The sequence below is a fragment of the Quercus suber genome, unplaced genomic scaffold (genome assembly GCF_002906115.3).
Source record: "Quercus suber isolate HL8 unplaced genomic scaffold, Cork oak 2.0 scaffold_485, whole genome shotgun sequence".
NCBI classification, from domain to species: domain Eukaryota; kingdom Viridiplantae; phylum Streptophyta; class Magnoliopsida; order Fagales; family Fagaceae; genus Quercus; species Quercus suber.
Window position 1 is genome coordinate 576,789 of NW_027069935.1, and position 15,542 is coordinate 592,330.

The window sequence follows — 15,542 nt, forward strand, 5'->3', positions numbered from 1 at the left end:
TCGGCTAATTTTATCCGGCAAAATAAAATAAAAATTCTATTTGTTTAATTCTATTATTCAATACAAACTTATAATTTAAATAGTTGAGTTTAATATTCGAATTTTATCAAAATTAAGTGTCAAAATATTAATATAAATTAGCCTCGTCACATGCACTTTTTATTTTAGAGTTTAATATAATTTTTTAATTTAAATTTATATATTGTTAGTGAAGTTATACTAAATTTTTTTTTTAAGAAATTAAAATTTAAGATTTAAAATTAAGTAAATTGTTGATTTAGTGTTTGCTAGTTTAAAAAAATATATATATGCCAAAAGTGAGCAAGATTTATTTAAATAGAGAATTTGCCAATTTTTAAAGAAAAAATTTCTCTGGTAATTTTTTTTTTGAATATATTATCCAAAAATCTAATACAAAAATCTATTATCCAAATAAAAATATATTATCCAAATATAATACAAATAAGTTAAACTTTGATCCTAGACGTGGATTTATTTGGTTGGTGGGTTGGTTGAAAACTTATCTAGATGTGGAAATAAAAGCATTCCACCTAAGGACTAAGGGGCTAGGGAGAGGGGATTTAAAAAAAGATAAAAAAATAATAATAATAATAAATCCATCCTCTCTCTTATATATATTTTTTACAAAATTTGGCTACAACTCTATTCAGTATCTTTTCATTAAATGTGAATTTTGATTAATCCACTATTGGATAACATTTTCTTTTATTTTCTTCATCTTTTCAAAATTTTAAAAAAATTAAAGATTAATAACTAAGTCATCAGTCAAATTTTTAAATTTTAAGTTTTTGTAATATAAAATTATGTATAAAAAATAAATTTATGGATTAAATAATAAATAACAACTTACTAACTCGAAATTTGACATACATCTTAAAAATATAAAAATATGCAATTTAACAGTTAAATTTTTTAAATATGTAACTATACTAATTTTTTTTTAATAGAAGTTGTAGCCCTTTAAATTTTTAGCCAAATTATATACATATATATATATATATATATATTTTTTTTTTAAGAAAATAATTTTTATATAAAATTATACTACTGGGTGACTCCCTAGAATTTTTTTTTTTTTTTTTTAAATGTAATACATTTCTGTAAATAACTTATATATCATTATTTTTTTTTTCTTTTTTTACTAGTAACTATTCCTAACTCATTAAATCAAGGTGTATTTGTGGGTTCCAATTAAACTTATTGGGATTTGGGAACATTTTTTTTGGTAAACAGGATTTGGGAACATTGAACTGAAGAAAGAGAGCTCATACTTATTGACATTTTCTATTTGCAGATTTTCAGATTGCTTCCAAAAAACATTGGCTTGTCATCTTTTATAGATTTCCGATGGCCCATTTAACCAACAATCTGAGTGGTCTCTAATGATGAAACATTGGTTACATGGTAAAGAGAAAAAAAGGGGTCCTCGACTGTTCTATTAGAAGAGCAGGAAAGTAACTAGTAGGCACTACCTTTTACCGACTAATATCAAAACCTTCCTTGTATTTAACAACAATGAAATATAGAGCTTCAATGGAATTACTCGAAGTTTTTGCAGACATGATTTTAGACAGACAATTGGGAAAGCCATTAATAATTTGATATTCAATGGAAGGATATACTAATAAAAATGAAATTTTTTTTTAAAGAAAATCTATGTAGTTGTCTCTAAATTTGAGAACAAGTGTTAAATAATTAAACACTTGGGATAGATTTGCTTGAATAAACTGTTTGAGAATGGCTTTCTCTTCAGCAATGCGCTTCTTTTCATTAGGATCTTTTGGTTTGATGTTCATTTTCTCTTCCGACATCCACTTGAAAAGTTTTCACTGCATGCTGATCCTCCTAAATAAATTCCCGTAACTTCACAGGCTTTGTGATGGGTGGTGAGGGCAAGACTTTTTCAGCAAGAGGAGCAGTTTTTACATCTGTAGTTGAAATTGGAGTTGCAACTTCTTCCTCTATGTGTTCATCTTTCTACTTCAACAAATCTAAATCAAACTGATCGAAGAAAACTATAAAGTTCATAGAAACTTTGAGTTTTAGTAAAAAAAGAGGAAAAATAAAATAAAATAGAAAAATGAGTGGTAATGAGTAGGGGGCTAGTGAGGCAAGGAAACGCTAGCTGGGTATACCTCTAAACTCACTACTCTTTCTTATCTCTGCATTTCTCTGTTGATTTGGATGTCTTGATTTTGGTTTGAAATTTGCGATGTCTAGAATTGAATGATGAGTTTGTGTACACCACTGCTTCCGTAAATAAAAGATCAAGCAATTGGTCATATGAATCTATTAACAACTATTGTATGTTATCTATTTGTTAAGGCCAAGCAATTAGTCATATTTGTGTGTGAGATGGAAGGGATATATAGTCCCAATCAAATATCCAATGCCTTTCAAAAAAAAAAAAAAAAAAATCAAATATCCAATGTACTTTTATGTTTGCCATCAATAATCCTGTGCAATGTACCCATAGTAGCATCCATAATGCATGTATGATTCAAGTAACGGTAACAGTGAAGGGTCAAACTTCACTGACTGAGAAATTCAAAATTTTTTTTGCAAAGGTAACATTAGAAGATTGATTAAATTCCAACGGTAACATGAAAATAGAAATTTGAATGATAATAAAGCTAGCCGTTACAATAGTTGATGGACTCACCCATGTCTGATGTGAACGAATGCAAATTGCATATTGGGCTAAGCATTTGACAACACTGCTTTCTTGTGGCCCAAATAATATCTTGGGGTGAGAGACTTTTGTTGGTGCAGGCTTCCTGAATTAGCCAAAGCCCACAACCCAAAAGAAAACTTTTGATGGGTTCATTCAAACCCAAATTTGCTCCAAGGGACAATGTCTTTGGGATTATTGAACACCACATAGAAAAGTTGATCTGGATTTTAAAGGGCGGAACTAGTAACAAGTGAGGGGTACCCTATAATTTTCAAAAGTAACAAAATAAACCTCCATTTCTAAAATTAACAAATTAGACTTCAACCCATTGTGTTTGAGCTATGATGTAGGTTGGAGTTTAATTTTTATTTATAAAACCTCACATTTTAATTTGTTACTCTTGAAGCTAGATAGTTTACTTTGTTACATGTTGAAAAGAAAATTTCTCAAAAATGAATTGGTCAATTGATCTAATATTCATAGAGACAATGTAATTTTTTTTCCATCTCAATTTTTATTTTTTATTGTAAAACTTCCTCTTCTACAATCCAATATATAAAAGAACAACAAAATCTAAAAATAAATGACAATGGAGGCAGCTGTGACAATAGCTGTAGCTCAATTGGCAATTTCTTCTCCTAAAATAATGGGATGAAGGTTGCCGAAAACCCTTATTCAATTATAGCACTACAAAAAACACGGGCTATAACAAGATTTTTTTTAGCTACATTTACAAAAATGCGGCTATAGCTAACCTACCATTATTATTTGGCTTTGGTCTTAAAGGCCAAATTATTTTTTATTTTTACTAATTAGTTTCTTCAATCAAATAAAATCCAATGATTTTTTTTTTTTATGAAGAAGAAAATTTTATTGAGAAAAGACTACTTCATGAACAAAGGACACGAAGAAGCCTTAAAGAACTACAAAATAGAATTACGTACAAAAAGACAAACGAATCTGGAAACATGACAATAGAATTACAATGCGGAAAGCCCCATGCTTGAGATCAATCATATAGAGGTAGAAAAAGTTGCAAGGAAGTTTGAACTGACTCCTCCATACACTCCACTAGAAATCTGTTTTTTTGAAGTGATTGTTATTTTTGACGTGGGCCCTTGAATTTGCCAAAAGCCTCTTTTTCTTTTTTTAAGGCTCGAGCCTTATGTTATAAATGCTATTTTTAGCATTTATAACCACAAAAACTTACTCTATCAAAGATGCTATATGCTAAAAAATTTGACATTTTGCTACAATAAGCTCTCTTTTTTGAGTGTACTGTAGCAAAATGTTATAATTTTTTAATAAAGAAAGAATATTTAAATGAAATGGTAAGAAAATAAAAGTTTTGATATTAAGAGTATTGTAAAATGATGTGTTAAATACTATAAAGTTATGTTTTTAGATGATAATGCTAAAATTTTTACAACTCTTGATAAGAATGCTCTTAAGTTGGTTAAGTCCAGACACATTAGTGGCCGAATATAATTAGAATTTGGAAACCCACCTATCGACTTTAGTGCCTAGGATATTGGGCATATTTTGCCAAATAGCACAATTTTTGAAAATATTTAGGAAATAAATTAGGAAAAAAGTATTGGGTTAAACTTATATTTAAAGTTCTAAGCATTATTGCTTAGAATAATGCTTAGAACTCGAGTTCAAAAAAATACTACATAACTAAATAATTTTGGTCAGCTGCTATTTAGCAAATATTTCTTAAAATTATGCTATTTTGCAAAATTTTCCTAATATATATTTATATATGCTAAAACCCTTGTAGAGAATAGAGAAAAAGAGAGGAACACACTTTCCAAATAACATTAATATTTTACCAATTTCGTTAGTTGCCCGGTTTTGAAAGTATGTGTGAAATTAGCATCTCGAGTTTTTAAAACTCGAGTTCAATAGCAAATCGAGTTTTAAAAACTCGAGTTCCAGATTTCTAAAACAGCTGACGTGAATAAAAATTCCACGTGGAACTTGAGTTTCTAAGACTCAAGTTGCAGTGCGTAGCTACGAAGTACAACCCCACAAACGCACTTGACTTTAGAAAGAAGAAGCTCCAATCAAGAACCAACCCACCCATTTCCAGCAAATGTTCAACCTTTCAAAACCCAAAAACCAACAAGGCCCTTTTCAATACAAACCAAGACAACAAAAAGCAAGCAATGCCCACATAGGCATTAGACTAGCTGAGGCAGTTTTGGTTGAAAAGTCAACAAAAAGTCTCAATCTTGTTCATCTCTCTCCATAGTTTTTTTCTTTCAAATCATTAACATCTTTAAGAGTTGTGTGTAATTTGTTCAGATCGTTTGCTCGGTGATGGAGACTAGATTTTTGTGTGCCGTGCGTCTTCTTTGCTGTGGATCTTCTTTTTTTTTTTTTTTTTGTGGGTTCTTTCTTTCTTCGGTTGGGTTCTTTCTTCTTTTTCTGGGTTTGTACGTCGCTGTTTGAAATCAAGTGTAAAAAACTTGAGTTTCAAGTTTTTTTGAACTCGACTGTTAGAAACTAGAGATATATGTGGCATAACTGTGTCCAACTCAGCAAACTCAGCAAGTAGAAAGCGAGTCTTTGAGGCTCGAGATTGATATGGAACTCAAGTTTCTAAAACTCAAGATGCTAGTTTGCATTATTCTTTCAAACCTGTATTAACTTATTATATTCTATCCCTTCACAATGTTGGTTTGCAAATATCCTCAAAAAGAGAGCCACCAGTCTTATGTTTTTGTGTGAGAGAGAGCTACCGTGTTCTTTGAGTCAAGGGTGCTAGGAACTGCAGACAGATTTTTCAAATTTAAAAGTTAGAAAATTACAGAAGAAGCTAGCTATTGATGACAATAAACGATCTCCCAATTTCCCTACTGTTAGAAATCCTGTATCTGCTGGATTAGAAATCCTTGATGCGATGCAAGTCTGTGTCAAGGCAATGGTGCTCTTTTATCTCTGATCCCTCTTTCGTTGACAACTTTGTTAGGCTCCACGCATCGGATAGGCGTTTTATCTTGCTAGTCGATTGGTTGAGCTGTCCCATTGTGGTATTGGAGGAATCTTCTGTATTTAAATTCCAGACTTATAAACCTCCAATATATCAACATGTTATATATTGACGTCATGTCATGACTTGCTCTTATGTTGTGCAAACATGTTCCGTTATACTAGTGTTTACTCTTTACTACGTGATAAATCCAATTACTAGGCAATGGACTGCCCTGCCTCCTCTACCTGAACTTCGAAATGCTCAATATGGATTCATGTGTTGGTATGATGTTCATCATCGGCTCCTTAGCTATTGGGTGATGCGCAATCCTGGTGTTGTGGGTAAGTCAACAGAATTCAAGGTAGATATATTCTCTTCCGAAACAGGTAAATGGAGTCAGTTTGCGTCCGTGTGCCCGTAAGGATTTGACTGGGGTGTTTTTGCCTTCCCCCCGGCGTTCCCTATAATGGTTTGTTTTTCTGGTGGAGTAGCACTGACTGCCATGTTGGGTTTAATCCATACACCAGTAAATGCTGTCAATTCTTTGAGAAGCCTGTAGATTTGAACCGATCCTATGGAATATTTGAGCGTCTTGGGGTTTTTCATGGTAACTTGAGGATATGTAAGATTTCAGGTTACTCTTCTTATACTTGTTTAAGAGTTTGGGACCCAAGGCTAGGAAGCATGGGTGCGTTTTCGAATTTGGGTGCTGGTACGGGTGTGGGACTTGGCAATTTTTGAAAAAGTAGGTTGCCGGTGCCGGGTGCGGAAGGGTATGGCGATTAAAAATTTATTAAAAATATTTTTATATAGTGAATTTAATATTTTTATATAAAAAAATTCAAATAAAGGGTAGAATTTATTATTAAAAAACAATTATTTATGATTGTTTTTAATAAAATCAATATTTTTGCTAATTGTAAACAAAAAACCACATTTCAAGAAGGTTCCTTTACTTATTTTCCAATTCCCAAGCCCACCCACAAGAAACAATTGACTTTCTCGTCTACTTAATTTATATTATTTTGTTATATACCTTTATTCTTCTTCCTCACCTCTTCTAAATTCTAACCATTTCTTTGTATCTTCTCATCTTTTTCTTCCTTCTTCTTCTTCTTCTTCCTCTTTTTTTTTTTTTTTTTCAAGGCCACATGAAGTAGAAGAATGGTGGCCAATGGCCCATTTCGACGGCCGTATTGGCCTGATTCGGTGGCTGTTTCGGCTAGAATAGGACCATTTTTGCTCCCATTTCCATCGGAATCAGGATGAATCGAGCGATTTCGGCCCAAATCGGAGTGAATCGAAAAAAAGAAAAGAAAAAAAAGAGGCAAATCGGCGCGTCGGACATCGAACACTGTGTCAAGACAAGTCTAGTGCGGGTGCGATGACCCTGGAGCCACACCCGTGCTTTCTTGCCTCAAGGACTATGATAAAGGAGGCAAATGGTACTTAAAGCACAAGGTGTATCTCAGAGATTTAGAAAAATCTCCTTGCCTCACAGAATTACTAAGGGTGGATCCGATTGTGGAGGTCTTAGCCTACCATCCAAATGATGGGGAAATCATGTATTTGATGATTGAAACTAAGGTGGTATCATGCAACTTGAGGAGAAAAACACTGGAAGTGGTCTTAGATTCTCTGGAGACTAACGACTTATATAGTGACTACAATGTCTTCACCCTTTTGCTCCCTTTTTGGCCAACTCTCATTCCCTATCAGATGGAGAAGGCCGCCTAATCAATTTATGCACCACGTGACTACATAAATTAATGTCACATATAAATTTAAAAATACCAAAAAATTGTGACTTTTCATTTTCAATAGGCACATTTTCGATTAATAGGCACATTTTTGGTTAATAGATACATTTTCCTTCAATAAACACCTTTTGACTTTTAAATGATGAAATTTGCATAGCTATTCATTCGATGAAATGATAGTTACTGATATGGGTTAAATTCAGATCGAAATTGTTTTAAATGGGACAAAGGCTCAAAGTTGAGTTTTAATTATGTCTTCAATTAGGTTTTTTGTCAATTTAGGAATTTCAGTTCCTATCTTTTTGTAAGAAAATATTGTGGATATGGATGGGTTTCATAGTGGAGATAGTATTGAAGAGCCTCCCAACCCTCAAAATCTGACAACAACCCTATAGGTTTTGCTTTAGCTTCAAGCTCTGCTTAATTTCTTTATTCAGATTTCTAATTCTAATTTCTTTTATGCCTTATGTGAATGATTTGGTTTATTAGAGAAGAAGAGCATTTTGTGCATATTGTTGGATTATATATCTGGGTTTTTTTTTTTTTTTTCCTTAGGAACCGATATTGTTGCATAGTTGCTGAATGTGTGGAACATTGAGGTGCTCTTCCTGACATCAGGTTTTAATAATCTTGAGGATTGCTTTTATCTGGACATAATATACCTTTAGTTTTTTGTTTTTGTTTTGCTTGGTATTGAAGGAAAAATGATTTGGTTGGAATGAGATCCTTCTACTAAAATGTAGATTTGAGGGAGAATGTGGTGTGTTGACTGAGACCATGTTTTTTGTCCCTAATAGGAACAAGATAAGTTTTGGTATTGGAACAGTTTAGTAGTGACCCGTTAGATTTTACTAATAATACAATTATGAATGCTAGAATACAAATATATTCGTAACAGATTAATGGTGAAATATGAAGCATATATAAATCATTAAACAAACTTTTTTAAAAATCAATGACATAGATAACAAATACTCACAAAGCCTTGGTAGCTTCTCAAAATAAACCACTTACAGCTGCCACGTGCATAGACAATCCATTTGACTTAGAGGAGGCTACAAGGTCCTCTCCTTATCACATGGCCATTGATCAGAAGTTCACTGGTGGACTAATAGATATTCTAAGATCTAATAAGGTTGGTGATTTCTTTCAATCTTCTGTCTATTTTGGTTCAAATGCTTTATGCCCCTCCATTCTAGCATTATTTTAATGTTGAACAAACATAATCATTGATGTGGTATGCTTTGAATTGTGTTGGCCGCCATCTATATCTATATATATCTAAAAGCTGAAGCGTAGCATTTATTGTAGCTACGCTCCAGTTGAGCCACATCAACGTCCACGTCAATATCCTATTTCTTTCTAATTTTCTATAATTTTTTTTAAACATTTACTCTTTTTTTTTAATATGTAGACTTTGTCCAACATTTCTCCCTCTCTTACCTTTTCATTTCCCCACTATCCCCTACTTTAATATCACTCTTCATCTTTCTCTTCATCTTCCCTTATTTTGTTTATTCTTATTCACACTATTTTACTATAAATTTGTCATTCTCTCTTTTATTCTTTGCATAGTTTTTCCTCACAAACAAAAGGTTATTTCTCTCTCTCTCTCTCTCTCTCTTAATTTTTTGTTGATTTTATTTTTCTTTTATCTGTACTTTAGGTTGATAAATTTTTGTATTCTTTAGAACTTTACTTTTGGTTGATGTGGTGCAATTTTGTACTTTAAGTTTTTTTTCCCTCTTTGATTTTTGATTTAATCTAATCGATTATTATTTTTAAATAATCCTAATACATTAATTTAGTACAATAACAAATTTGAAAACAGCCTATGAATCAAAAAAGTATTAGAAGATTAATTGTAATTGTGTTGTTGTTCCTGGGTTGCATTTTTTTAAGTGGGTTAATTTTAATGGGCAATGTGACGGTGAGTGTGGGAGTGAATTCGTTGTCAATATTATGAGGTTTGGTATTTTTGGTTTTTGCATATTATGAGGTTTGCTATTTTTGGTTTTTGCATATTGTTTTCTTGATCATAGGATTAATGGGTGTCTCTGGTTTCGCCTTTTAGGTTCTTTTATGTTATTGTTGTTGTTGTTGCTGCTGTTTTTTCCATTATTTTTAATTAATTTGGTTGGCTGATTGGAATAAGTTTTGGGAGTACTGGTTGAAAACTTTGTAAATTGTTGTATCTCTGATTTTTTTTTTCCCTCCCAAATTTGGTGGATTTTGCATATATGGAAACTAATTATTTATGCCTGAGTTTTACATATTGAAAGGGGTTTATTGAAGAAGAACATCCAAGACTAATTGAAAAAAATTAAAGCAAACACTAAACTTTGATCCTCTACTCTACCCAAGAAATAAAAAAATAAAAGCAAACACTAAAAAGAAAAAAGTGATCACGGGATAGAGTTGGGAATTTTATTTGATACATGTAGAGAACTTTAAATTCTATTATTTTGCAAATAGCCGGCTCTTCTCATGGATTTATGCCATTTGAGACTTTAGGAAAAAAGTGACAAGAGGAATTATTTAGAACCTTAAAAAAAAAAAAAACGAAGGGTTGAGGAAGCAGCAAAAATGAAAGGATAATAGATCTGTACGTTTGAGTTGCAGAGAAAAGGGAATGGAAAGAGACTATGAGAAATTGAGAGGGGCATTTATTGAAGTTAATGGGAAATATGAGATAAAACATTAATTTTAGAAAATTGATGATGTGACGTGTAGTGTATTTTTAGACTTTGATCCATTTTGAATTAATGATATAAAAATAATGTAACTTGAACTCATCTCATATATATATATATATATATATATATAATTCATTTACTCTTTCTTGCAATTTTACTTTAGGTTGATGAATCATTGTATTTATTTTATAATATTATTTTGGGCTAATACAATTTGGTAGCGTGTTTTTTTTTTTTTTTTTTGACATAATACTTAGTTATTTTGAAAGTGATATTTTGAATTTATATCAAAATACAATCTTGATTTGGGCTAATACAATTTGGTAGCGTGTTTTTTTTTTTTTTTTTTGACATAATACTTAGTTATTTTGAAAGTGATATTTTGAATTTATATCAAAATACAATCTTGGCTATGGATTTGAATGTGATTATCAACTATTAAAACAACCCAAGATGAATATGTATAGACAATATATTTGTTTTAATTTTTCATTGATTTATTATTTAGTTATAACATCAAAATTAAAGTAAATGAATATTTAAAGTTAAAACTGCCTAAGATGAATTTGTAAAGTCAATATATATATATATATATATATATATGCATATATTTAATATTGTTAAAAAATGAAAAGCAAAAAATAAATAATAAAGAGAATAATGACGTGAAAGATAATAAAGCTCAATACGAATGTCCAGTTAAAGGCAATTAATCTTAATAATTGAAAGTGCATGTAGTCAATTTTTATTTGTTTGATCGTGTTCTCTTTATATTGTTATACAAATTATTTTCTTTCATTTCGATAAGTGAAGTGTTCAATTTTAGATATAAAGTCCACCTTTTTATATATTATTTTAAATATTTTTAGGAATGTCTAAGAAATATGCAGTTCTAATCTAATGTATCTATATTAGCAAACAAAACCCAATTAATAATTCAAAACTACTCCTAAGATAAGAAAAATTATAAATAATAATCTCTTTTAAGAAAATGAGAAATTTAAATAATATATTTGAAACTTAAATAGTTTAATTGTACTAAAAAAATTAGAAAAATATAACGTACTGTGGGGGGGGGGGTAAAAGCCCAAACCTACGTATTGGGCCTGAGGCCTTGTTTGAAGATTACTGTGTGTCCGAAGAGAGAGAACTGGTTGAGGTAGAGTCCATCTAGAAGAAAGAAACCCGGGAATGGGGGAAGAGTACAATCTGAAGAGGTCACCCGTGGTCCGAAGAGGTCTTACTCCTCGGATACAAATAGTCTTGATCAAACAAGCGTGTGGAATGTCCGAATGACCTTCCTAACAATCCCAATGATAAAGATAAGCTCTAGGCATATCTGGGGATGATAAGGACGAAGAAATATCTCAAGGAAAAGCTGCTACCACCGTATTTAATGCACTGCAGCAACTTTTCTGACCGCATTTATGTGGAGAAGACCCCTGAACAGTGCAACCTCAGCTACCGCCACTCACAAAAAGCTAAAGAAGATACTTGATGTGACCTATACTCAAGTATGTACGCAGATGAAGAACAAGTGGACGACGAGGATGATGAGGAAGGATGCTATATAAAGAAGAAGGGCTCCTGATAATGGGGGTCGAAAAAAAGAGGAGGAGAGATAGAGAGAAGCTTCACTGTAGCTCTAAGAACTGTAATCACTGTTCAATTAATCATAAATCTCTTCGGACTGTCATTTGTTCAACTTTCCAAGCATGACCCCATGCTAATTCCCAAATACCTTAGTTAGTTACTGTTTAGCTCACATCCAGCTCAGCTCTTTCGCCCACTCTCTACAAATTCATTGCTTTGGATTTAGTGAGCTCATAATCCAAACCCTTTGGGCTTGGGCTACAAAAAGTGATCCTACAATTGGTGCCGTCTGTGGGAAGAGCTTGTGCGGGGGTGAAAACAACAGTTGATGATGGCTGAACGAAGTCAACAACAAGCAGAATCTAGGGCATCCCAGCACGTGGACCCTTTCCTTAATTTGGAGCAGAGACAAGATCGTGAAGGCAGTGTGCACACCGTGCACCCTGGTCAAAGCCAGTCACTCGGTGGGAGTCATGTGTCCCATGCAGAGAAGAACCGGGATTTGCAACTGGAGGTTGAAAACCTAAAAAGAGAGTTGTGCCATGCAAAACGGAAACGGGTTTCTTCATATTCTGATGAGGAGTCTGATGACCAACAGGATTTTAATTACCAATAGAGATCGCGAACGCCAGTCAGTGAGTCCTTTTCTTATGAGGAAGAGCATCATCATAAGAGGCAACCTCAGAGCCCACCACGTGGAGGCATAGGGAACGATGCCATGAGCAGGGCCTTGAATCAAATCTCTAGATCGCCCTTTACACGCAGGATCGAAGAAGCGAGACTTCACCAGCATTTTAACCAGCCTACGTTCACCATCTGTAATGGTAAAACAGACCCAGTGGAACATGTGAGTCACTTTAATCAAAGAATGACAGTCTACTCCAGAGATGAAGCTCTGATGTGCAAGGTCTTCCCCTTCAGTCTTGGACCGGTTGCAATGAGGTGATTTGACAGCCTGAAGGTAGACTCCATTAGTTCCTTCAAAGAGCTCAATTAAGCCTTTGGTTCACGTTTTGTCACCTACCGAAGAGTGGCCAGGCCCTTGTCTTCTCTCCTATCCTTGAGCATGCAGGAGGGTGAAACCTTGAAGGCGTGTTCGGATAGGTACTGGGAGATGTTTAACGATATAGAGGGCAACTTTGATGCAATGGCCCTCGACACGTTCAAGTTCGACCTTCCTACTGACCATGGTTTAAGGACGTCCTTGTCTGGTAAGCCAGTTACTAGCATGCGTCAACTAATGGACCGTATTGAGAAATATAAAAGAGTTGAAGAAGATCAACAACAAGGGAAGGGTAAGGAAAAGGTTATCCCCCAAAAGAGGAGGGATTTCAGGTCAGATCGTTACAATAACAATAAACCGCAGAGAGATTTTTCTGGGCAATCAGGATCAACAAATCCCCAGGCAGTCAACACTGTATTCAGAGAGCCAGTCTATCAAGTTTTGGAAAAGGTTAAGAATGAACCGTTCTTTAAGTGGCCAAATAAGATGGTAGGGAACCCTGAGAGGCGTAATCGCAATCTCTATTGCCAATACCACCAGGACCATGGGCATACAACTGAAGATTGCAGAAGCTTGTGGGATCATTTGGACCAGTTAGTCTGCGAAGGTAAATTGAGGCACCTCTTGCACCACTCCAGTGGCCGAGGAAGTCAGATGAGCCCAGTGTCCCGAAGAAATGACCCTTTAAAGCCTCTATTGGGAACCATCAATGTCATCTTCGCAGCCCCCGGGAGAACAGGATCCCGACCATCCAAGGTCATGTTAGTAACTCGGCTGCCAGCAGGGGACTCTGGCCAAGGTCCAAAGAGATCCAAATTTGACTCCCAGCCGATTTTAGAGTTCTCGGACGAAGACAAGATTGGAACCATCCAACCCCATGACGATGCGTTAGTCATCACCCTCAAAATTGGAGGGTATGATGTGAAAAGGGTAATATTTGACCAAGGTAGTGCTGTAGAGATAATGTACCCTGATCTCTACAGGGGGCTGAACTTAAAACTTGGTGACCTCGCACCATAAAAATCTCCGTTGGTTAGTTTTGAAGGAAGGGTCGTCACCCCGAAGTGCCAGATATGATTACCCGTACAGACTGGCTCAGAGGTAGTGGAAGTGGATTTCATAGTTGTAGACCTGTATTTGCCTTACACGGCAATTGTAGCCAGACCTTGGCTTCATACACTAGGGGCTGTTTCCTTTACTTTGCATCAGAAAGTCAAGTATCCATCTGAAGGACAGGTTTGTGAGATCCGAGGAGATCAGTCCGCAGCCAGACAATGTTTAGTGGCTGCCATCCAACATGAGCCCGAAACCGAGTCCTTGTTCAGGGTCGAGAAGGGTTTATAGCAGTTAAAGCCTCAGGAATTGCCCGTCGAAGATCCAGACAAGAGCGCTAGGTGCGAAGATCTAACAAAAGTCATTATTGGAGACAATCCAGAAAAATTCTTTCAAGTTGGATCTCAGCTACCTCTGTAGGAGAAGGAGGAGTTAGTAGAATTTCTTAAGAGAAACCTTGACGTATTCACTTGGAACGCTTACAAAGCCCCAAGAGTAGATCCGGAATTCATATGCCACCATTTGAAAGTTAACCCATTGACCACCCCCAAGAAGCAGCCTCCTCGGCGCCCATCCAAGGAACATGCTGAGGCGGTAAGAGAAGAAGTAGCAAGGCTCAAACAAGCTGGAGCTATTAAAGAGGTTTTTTTATCCTGAGTGGCTGGTAAATACTGTGGTGGTGAAGAAGAAGAGTAGGAAATGGTGAGTATGTGTGGACTTCACCGATTTAAATAAGACTTGCCCTAAAGATCCATTCCCTATGCCAAAAATTAATCAGCTAGTGGATGCCACTGTTGGCCACCCTCGGATGAGCTTCTTGGATGCTTTTCAAGGTTACCACCAGATACCACTAGCCCTGGATGACCAGGAGAAAACTACTTTTGTCACCCCTATTGGTAACTACCACTATAAGGTGATACCATTTGGCTTGAAAAACGCGGGATCTACCTATCAAAGAATGATGACGAGGATGTTTGAGCCACAGTTGGGTAAAAATATCGAGATTTATATAGATGACATGGTGGTGAAAAGCAAGGTTGTGGCCGAGCACGTGAAGGACCTGGAAAGTACCTTTGAAGTTCTTAGAAAATACAAGTTGCGCCTAAACGCTTCCAAGTGTTTGTTCGGTGTGGGGTTAGACAAGTTTTTAGGATACATGGTGGCTCACAGAGGAATTGAGGTCAACCCTGACCAAATAAAGGCCATCAACGGGTTACAAGCTCCTCGGAATCCCAAGGAAATTCAGAAACTGACTGGAATGACTGCTGCCCTGAATCGATTTATCTCTCGATCAGCAGACAGGCGTCGGCCTTTCTTCTCTTTGATCAACAAATGAAAGGGATTTAAGTGGACTGAAGAGTGTGCTGTGGCCTTCCAGCAGCTAAAAGATTATCTAGCTCGGCCACCAATCATGTCCAGTCTTGAGCCATATGAAGTATTGTTTGCATATATTGCTGTAGCTCCCTATGCTGTAAGCTTGGTGTTGATACGAGTAGATTGTGGTGTGAAAAGACCAGTTTATTATGTAAGCAAGTCACTGCATGAAGCCGAGATCCGTTATTTGCCACTGGAGAAGGCTATCCTAGCAGTAGTGCTTGGTACACGAAAGTTACCTCACTATTTTCAAGCCCATACAGTCATTGTTCTCACTCAACTCCCGCTCAGGGCTGTACTACGAAGTGCTGACTACACTGGAAGGATTGCTAAATAGGGTACGATCTTAGGGGCTTTCAATATCAAATACATGCCTCGCACATCGGTC

The 15,542-nt window shown here is 35.1% G+C and overlaps 1 protein-coding gene across 1 annotated transcript; it reads left to right on the plus strand.

The window, feature by feature from the left end:
* The first annotated feature begins 12,790 nt into the window (after positions 1-12,790).
* Positions 12,791-13,747, plus strand: LOC111998536 (uncharacterized). The gene has a single exon (XM_065762994.1). It carries the CDS (start codon positions 12,791-12,793, stop codon positions 13,745-13,747), a length of 957 nt encoding a protein of 318 aa, XP_065619066.1.
* Positions 13,748-15,542: the final 1,795 nt, after the last annotated feature.